General features: G+C 36.9%; 1 protein-coding gene across 2 annotated transcripts; it reads left to right on the top strand.

The window, feature by feature from the left end:
• The first annotated feature begins 897 nt into the window (after positions 1-897).
• On the top strand, positions 898-6,618 carry LOC110617461 (protein IQ-DOMAIN 31). 2 transcript variants are annotated; one of them, XM_021760238.2, is made up of 8 exons: positions 898-1,047; positions 1,181-1,220; positions 1,727-1,851; positions 2,517-2,813; positions 3,358-3,549; positions 4,363-4,443; positions 4,879-5,953; positions 6,170-6,618. In XM_021760238.2, the coding sequence occupies exons 3-8, from the start codon at positions 1,768-1,770 to the stop codon at positions 6,199-6,201; spliced, it is 1,761 nt and encodes a 586-aa protein (XP_021615930.1). In that variant the 5' UTR covers positions 898-1,047; positions 1,181-1,220; positions 1,727-1,767; the 3' UTR covers positions 6,202-6,618. The 2 variants fall into 2 exon arrangements, with proteins under 2 accessions (XP_021615930.1, XP_043813477.1); XM_043957542.1 differs by lacking the exon at positions 1,181-1,220 and having other exon boundaries at positions 925-1,047.
• The last annotated feature ends 1,839 nt before the right edge of the window (positions 6,619-8,457 follow it).

Raw genomic sequence — 8,457 nt, 5'->3', positions numbered from 1 at the left:
ATAAAAAAATTTTTATAGTAAATACTCCTCCATACAGTTGTCATTAGTTAATAAGTGGGGTTTAAACAAGAAATTGAAAATATAATCACTCATCTCTTGCCAAAGCGTGGCGCGCATGCACCACCCCATTCTCATTTCGCCACCCCAACGTCACGATATCTTCACGCGCCTCTACTCGTTATCGATTAACGCTGCCGGCACTCTTTGACGTCTTTAGATATTGCACGCGCTACTGAAGCGTATGATGCGGGTAGCTGTAGCTACGGAATAAAGAAGCTGGACACTTGTCCATGAAGTAACTGCCGTCTGCTACCCCCCCAGCACAACTGCTTTTAATTTTGTTATCATCACCTGTGCTCGAGCTCACCATAAGCAAATCAGCATAACAATACGTCGTTGTTAATTTTAGGCTGAATATATAATTTAATTTATAACTTCTATTTATCAACAAAGTATTATACTGTTATTATAATCATAAATTAATATATTATTCCATTTGTCTTATGAAATGTATTTTATTTTACTTTATATAATTTAAGAAATGAAATTAATCTATTTTTAAGGAGAAAATAATTTACTTAAATTAGAACATTTGTTTATTTTAAAATTTATCAATTACATATATTTTCTATTAAAAATAATTAATTCATCTGATTAAACTATTTTTATAATTAATGTTTTATTATGTGTTGATTAGAGATATTAATAAATAGTAATAAACAAATTATTATATAAGAAAAATTTATAATTTAGAATGTATGAATTGAAAATTATACCTAATTTTATAGGACAGAAATATTATTGTCGCACTGAAAATAAAGTTTATACTAAAATATCAGTGAGTCGGTTTACAGGATAAAAATGAGGGCGAGTATAGAGGATCAATAACGTTATTTGTTCCATATTTTCAATTTTGAGGGATATTTTTAGCTCTGCCAGTACTGCCAGTAACAGAAAGAGCAAGCGAAGCAAAAGCAGAGGCAAAAGGAAAATCGATGTCGCTTTAGATCACCACATTTCCTTCGTTTCGAAGCGCACTCAATCATGGTATTCTATATAAGTTACTTATGTTTTCCTCTATCTTCTTCGCATTCCTCGGTTTCCTCACCTTTTTCTTTCCTTTTTTTTTTTAAAAAAAAATTTTTGTGTTTGGTGATTAATTGCTCATGTTTTGATGTAGGAATGGTAAATTTGGGATTTTTAGGTTACGAGTTGTTCAGGTAATTTCCAGATCTGGTCCAAATCCTGCTCATTCTTGTTTTTAATCCGCTTGGTTCTGTTTTTAGATTGCTTACCTGTGTCTTAATGTAGTAGTTTAAGTGGTATTCTTGATTGGACTAGATCTTTGTTCTTGAGATTTTCAATTGACTTCTCTAGACTTGCATTCTTGCTCCTTCCCTCTATTTCTCTCTGATTCTGGTACTTGAGCTCATTCCTTGGTGGGCATTTTACCTGATTTTTGGTCATTGTGAATTCAATATGGAAATTAGTTGTTTCAAAAGCTGGAAAGATGTGAAACTAAAACAGTTAAAGGGGGAAAATACGTAATTAGCACTGGTGTTATGAAAATTATGCTGTAGTTTATTGGGTTCAAACAGAAAAAACTGAAGTAAGGAATGCAGTTAGTTTTGCCACACCCACATTCTGACTTCTGAGTTATATTATTTTCTCATTTTGCAATTTATGCGTGTTGAAACTGTTAACGGGTGGAAAAATAAAATTGCAGGAACTGGGGTTTGGATTTCTCTGGTTATAATTTATCCAATCATGGGCAAATCACCAGGGAGATGGATCAAGACCGTACTGTTTGGAAAGAAGTCTTCCAAATCTCATACAGCTAAAAGGAGAGAGGTAGCGTTTCCTCTTAGTCTTCGCCCACCCCTTCTTTTGATTACTAGGTGGCACTTACCTAATTATTGATATTATCACATCTTACACTTCAAATGTCCAAGAAGTATTACTCCTTCTGAAATTTAATTTTGGAACTTTTAATCTATATAACATTAGCTTCAAATTTAATGGCATCTCATTTTAGCTTTTCTTTACTTGTTCCTGTCTTGATCTTAACGGAATTGAATTCTTGAACGGTCAAACCTGTGCCACTCTTACTATTGAGGTAAGACCTAATGAATCACAGCATATAGAAATGCGCCTTAAGCTACCTTTCCATGCTTTAGCTTTTAGATGGTAATTGTGGAATTATAACTGGGAATTTATAATGGGTTTGGTGTTTGTGGAAAAGTTCATATATTTACATGACAATATTTCTATATTCATGTGAAATATGCACTTAGTGGACTTATTAGATTTTTATTTTCTCTCATTTCTTGTCTTTTTCTTCACTGCGAGCTTGCCTACTTATTGATATATATATATATATATATATACATATATATATCCTTCTACTTTGGAGCCACTGGTTTGATAAATCAGTATGGTTTGACTATTAACTTTCTCCCATGTGTATCAAGTTATGTAGGTAAAAATTTATATGTAACTTCACTTACTATGTGTAGAGATCTGCAAATGAGAGAGAAGTATTGGTCTCTGCACAGGCAACAGAAGCTGATTCTATCTCTGTTCCTCCTGTAACCTCGCATCCAACACCCGTTATCACAGTTCTCTCAGACAGACAGTTAGAACTTGAGAGCCAGGTGACTGCAAACTTGCCACATAATGGGGGCACATTGTTGCCAGGAAATCAAGAGGCAGATTTACAAGGGTCTACAACCCAAGTCTCATTGTCTGATGCTGAGAAAATAAGGCAAGAGAAAGCTGCAACATTGGTACAAGCTGCATTTAGGGGCTACTTGGTAATCTTCTCCTTATAAGTACTTTATTCTAGAAAGTTCACTAATTTCTAGCAAACTTTTTGAACTTGTCTCCTTTTGGTTTTGGTGGTGAGACATGTCCTTTTTGAGAGCTATAGTGAGATCAGATCTGTTTATTAGGTACTGGGGCATCGCCAGTTGCAGAAGCACAACTACAAAATTGATAGAGTTCTCGTTTTGTTTTTCTTTTCCCATCTCATTAACAAGGATTTTTATATTTGAAGGGGTGTAATCCATGCAAACCGCACAAAATTATGCACTATTTCTTTGTCAAATATCTTTAATTTTTTTGCCATCCGATCCCACTGTTTGTTCTTATGGACTCATAAGATTATGCAATGGAATTCGTATGCTGGCATGCGTGCCCAGATCCCCCAACGAAAGGAAAACTTTTACATGCACAAGGGAGGCATCTCCTAGTCGAATGAATTTGTAGTTATTTTACTGTTTGTTGCACATGATAACCAATATCAGATTATGTTCGGTAGAGACTATACATACACTGATGCAAGCTTATTATGCAAAGGCTCGTCGGGCATTTTGGGCCCTTAAAGGCATAATAAGGCTCCAGGCTCTTATCCGTGGGCACTTGGTCAGGAGACAAGCTGTTGCCACTTTGTGCTGTGTGCTGGGAATCGTCAAGCTGCAGGCACTTGCTCGAGGAATAAAAGTTAGGAATTCATATGGCGGGCGGCATGCTCTTAAAAAATTCAGCATGGTGAGGCCTTTGGTACTTTCTTGAATAAACCCTCCTGTAGTTAATTACTTATCTTTTCTTCATGAATGTTATTGGGAACATGTCTTCTTGTTATGGTGCATTCAGGATCTCTGATGTAATGGGAGTTTGGTAGTTGAGTTAAATTTATAAATAAACTCTTCACTTGTATTCCCATTGCATCTAAATATTATGGGACTATGACCTTAGAGTTATATGTTCTTGTGTATTATGCTGGAGCAGTAAAATTATCAAGTTTACTTGTATAAGCCCATTAACTACTTTGACTTGAAGCTTGTCTTTGTAAAGCTTAAACTTTTCTCAATTTTACATGACTCAGGCTCTTCAGTCTGGCTTATTGTCTCATAAAGTTACCTTACAAATTAAATAAGTTTAGTTTGCGGTTGTTCTTATTGCATACCTGAGAATTATTGTTTTTTAGTAATTTTTGTCATTTGGAAGGTGCAATGATATTTTGAACCACATTACATGTTTTTAGTGTCTTGTGTTCCAGAGAGAGAGGTCCATAGGTGTATTTCTTGTAGTTTCTTTTGGTTATTTTGTTTGATCTGTTCTAAGATTGAATCAATCTAAATATGACTAGTAAGCTGGTCTAATGCCTAAACTTTTGCATTAGAAAACTTCAATTTTGTTTCAGTATGTGTCTTGGAAAAAGCCGAAAGAGTGTGACCTATGTGAGTACTTCTCTGTTGTTGGATTTGTCTTATCCCGACCTCATACACATGGTGTGTCTAATTGGTGTTCTGCATGTTTCACTTTGACCATCATCTAGTTTCTTATATGTTTTTCCATCAGGAGGGCAAGCATGGGGATCTTAATGGAGCTAATATTTCTATCCAAAGAGCAAGGCTATCGGCAAATGCTTTTGTTCACAAGGTATGATTGCCATACTGCCATGACAAGAGATTGTCATACCCTTCTGTACTTCTATTCCTTGCTGAAGTTTGCAAATTAGGAATCATCCAGTTAGTGAAACTTGTTTCTGTAATGATGAGAGTTGTAATTATCATCACACTATAGCAGCACAATTTGCAAACATTTTGGGGAATGTTGAACTTTTTGCTCCTTAAATTATTTGACAAGGTTGTATCTGCCACATAATTGGGTTCTATTTGCTTCCTGTGCCTTTTATCACATCAATCTTAAATTGATGCATATCTCTCTACAAGTATCTTTTATTTTGGCAGTGGCTTTCTTCAATTTTGGGGTGTAGATGTTTAATAGTTCCGTTTATTAGTATCAATTATGAAGTATGCATTGACTATATGAACATTTTAATCCATTTAATATCTGCTGGGTTTGTTTCTTCAGCTTGTGGCTTCATCACCTACTGTGATGCCTTTACGCCTTTATTATGACCCTGCCGAACCAAATTCGGTTTCAAACTGGTTAGAACGTTGGTCTGCGTCCAACTTTTGGAAACCAATTCCCCAACCAAAGAAAATTTCTTACCCTAAAACTCAGAGAAAGCAGGTTAATGGTCATATGCCAGAAGCTGAAACTGGTAGGCCAAAGCACAGTGTTCGGAGGGTCCCTGCTGCAAATGCTGACAATACTTCTGTGCAAGTAACCTCTGAATTTGAGAAACCCAAGCGCAACCGTAGGAGACCTTCAAGCCTTCCTACTGATACAGTGCAGGAAAATCCACAAAATGAGCTTGAAAAGGTAAAACGTAGTCTGAGAAAGGTCCATAATCCAATAATTGAAAGCTCTGTTCAGGCAGAGGTAGAAATTGAGAAGCCAAAACAAAGTTTGGAAAAGGTATCAGGCACTTCTGGTGATAACCTTTTGGTACAGAATATGAATAATTCGGGGGAGAAGACGAAGAAAGAAACATATTTGGCTATGCCCAAAGTACCTGATGTGGTGACGAATGAACCAACCTTGATAGCCCCCAAATTGCCCGATGTAGAAACAACAGCAGAACCGCTAGGAGTAAAGGAAGCATCAGAATTACACGCGGATCAAACCATGGTTGAATCAAAGCCTTCAGTAGAGAATGTTGGTAAAGATGAAAATTCTCCTGTTACGAATGGGGAGTTGAGCTATAAGGAAGATCCAACAATCAATGAAAATCATAAAGCTAGCAGGAAAGCCTCTAGTCTGGCAAAGCAAGAACGTGCAGAAAATGGATTACAGAGTAGTCCAGCACTCCCAAGCTATATGGCAGTTACTGAATCTGCAAAAGCAAAGCTGAGAGCACAAGGTTCCCCAAGGTTTAGCCAAGATGGAGCTGAGAAAAATAATCTTGCTCGGCGTCATTCGCTTCCATCTTCAACAAATAGCAAAATCAACTCACAATCGCCAAGGACACGGACTGTTAATTCTGGTGGGAAAGTGGGGAATAAAAGTGACAGACCTGTGTTATCATCAAGAGAAGGAAATGGTATGAAGTTTTAACTTCTCATTTGAATTACTGATTTTTGCTTATGGATTGCACTTGAATGCATCATACTTCGTAGTAAAATGACTTCTTAAAGCAGTTTTAGTCAACCTATTTTCAAATATCACTTCTTAGGACATCTACTTGTGGAGTTGTTCTTTCCACAGTCAAATGATTCACATCTCCAAATGCTAACTTGGATGTTGATTGATTTTGCAGCAAAGGCAACCCATATTGAGTGGAAGAGGTGATTTTTTTTTTTTGGTGCCTTGAGATTCAAGAGGTTAGCACAATGGGCGGCTTTCTGATTTCATACGTAGTTGTTGTCTGTGATGTAAGATTATGTTGTGAAACTAGAAACTTTATCTATAGTTGGAAAGCTTGTCGATCCCAGACTCTTTATGTTAGATATTGCTGCAGTGGCTGTGTGAGTGAATATACATCATAGGTTTTGAGTTATTCGTTGTGCTACAATCATACATTTATTCTAAACTGTGGTTTGTTTCGACGGTGGGTCTTTAGATGTCAATTGTGTAATTTTCTTTTCTTCTCCTTTTTCATCTTGGTAGGCGGCAGTTCGTTATGTAATTAAACTTATTTCTAATTACCATGGATCTGAACACTGAATGTATTCTCGTTTATATTGCTCAGTATCTATGCGTTTATCATTTTTCAAGTTTCACAACCTGACTGATTTTCCTCATCCCGACCCCAAGGCCTGAGATTTAGCGTGTATTAAAATAGCTGAAGAAGCGTTAAAGCTCTTGATTGGTCGCATAATTTTGATGTCTGGCTAACATTATTTTACACAGATCAGGCGTCGAAGGAAATATTGGAAATGTTATTTTTTTTTTTTTGAAATAGAGGTTAGGAGAGTCGAATCTTAGACTTTTTAAGGTTACAAGAATGCATTTTCCAGGCTAAGTTTCGGAGTGCTTGGAAATGTTATTTTTGACGTCAGGCATTGCAAGGAAGTTTAAAGTTTTGAAAATGATGAAATTGAATGTTAATGCATGCGAGAAAGATAAGGGAATGGGAAAAATACACCAAGAGTTCTCTCTCTAAAATTTCTTAGAGAGAGATTTAAAAAAAATAAATAAATAAAAAGCTTAAATTTTATTGCAATCATTCTACCGAATCAGACAATGGAAGAGATGCCCTAGCTAGCGTATGGACCACCTGATTTGCTGATTTCATTTGTTTAACATCACTATCAAGCTTTTAGTCCTGATTCGCTGATGTCATTTGTTTAACATCACTTATCAAGCTTTTAGTTCTGATTCGCTGATTTCATTTGTTTAACATCACTCATCAAATTTTTAATATTAAGAACTAAAGATCCAAAATAAGACTGAATAAAAACAAGATTAATCAAAAGAAAAATTATGCAGAGTCTGAACTAAAATTATACAATCCGTCGGCATCTCTGCAACTAACATTCTTGTCTTTCAACTAACTTAACGCTTCACACATATATAAAGCCTCAGCTAGAGCTGGATTGTCAATTCCTCCTAAGGCCATCATACAACCGCCCATGGAGTGCCTATATTCATTCCCGAGAATCCAGCCAGCCTCTGCATTGAGATCAAAAGCAACATCAATATTTAGTTTCAAAGCTCCTCCTACTGGAGGCTGCTAAACCAGGCAAAAGCCTGACTGTGGGTTGCTGGATCGGTAACTTTGATGCCTAAGCCAAACGCCACTCGTGGAGGCCTCGCAACACACGGTTACACACAACAACTATAGTAATCAACTTGTTCTCCCACACTTTCCCATTTCTGTGTATCCATAATTCCATAGCAATGAAGAAAGCCATGGCTCGTTTCATTCTCTCTCGCTGTCGGCCTCTCTATTCCCTCCTTCTGCTGTCGGCCTCTCTCTACTCTTTAGGGTAGAGGGAGGCCTCACCTCCCCAGCTTCATATGAGTTCCTTTCCCCTACCCTATAGAGCTGAGATGCATTCAGTTTTGGTTTTCTTTTTTTACTTTTCTTTTAGAAACAGTGAGGCTAACATGCGGAGGGTTTTTCTTAGCTATCTTGTGCTGTTGTTTCTTCTTTTCTTTTTATATGTTCGAAGATGAGGAATCATCATTTTATTGGGGAGAGGAGGCTCACCAGGGTCTGAACAAAGCACATGTCTTCTGCTGTCCTACAATCCAACTGGAAGTCTTGTCTTCTTGATCCATTTTTTTCCTTCGTTCATGCTCTCTCTTGTTTTGAGAGTGCTGAATCGTTTATGATACTGAGCATATCTGGAATCTCTTGTTGAGTTTCACTTCATGGACGATAGATCCTTCGCGAATGGTCGCCGAAGAACATTGCCCAATATCCCCAATCATCTCTCAGACTTTTTAGGAGAACGTTTGGCTGCTGGGCTTTTTGATGGTTTGAGGTCTCTTTCTCTCTGATATGTAGTTACTCCAATGATGGTTTTTATTAGTTAACAACAATACACAAGCCTCCACTACCAGCTTCATCTTAGGTAGACGGCAACGCAGCAGTTCTTA

This window comes from Manihot esculenta, chromosome 6 (genome assembly GCF_001659605.2).
Source record: "Manihot esculenta cultivar AM560-2 chromosome 6, M.esculenta_v8, whole genome shotgun sequence".
NCBI classification, from domain to species: Eukaryota; Viridiplantae; Streptophyta; class Magnoliopsida; order Malpighiales; family Euphorbiaceae; genus Manihot; species Manihot esculenta.
Note: the sequence above shows the minus strand (reverse complement) of the source record. Positions and strands in the feature narration are given on the sequence as shown.

What these genes read in the sequence shown, in the direction of transcription:
- LOC110617461 (XM_021760238.2), top strand. Translation starts at nt 1,768, where the DNA reads ATGGGCAAATCACCAGGGAGATGGATCAAGACCGTACTGTTTGGAAAG. An exon ending in ATACAGCTAAAAGGAGAGAG is followed by an intron (nt 1,852 to 2,516) that starts GTAGCGTTTCCT and finishes TACTATGTGTAG; the next exon opens with AGATCTGCAAATGAGAGAGA. An exon ending in CAAATGCTTTTGTTCACAAG is followed by an intron (nt 4,444 to 4,878) that starts GTATGATTGCCA and finishes TTGTTTCTTCAG; the next exon opens with CTTGTGGCTTCATCACCTAC.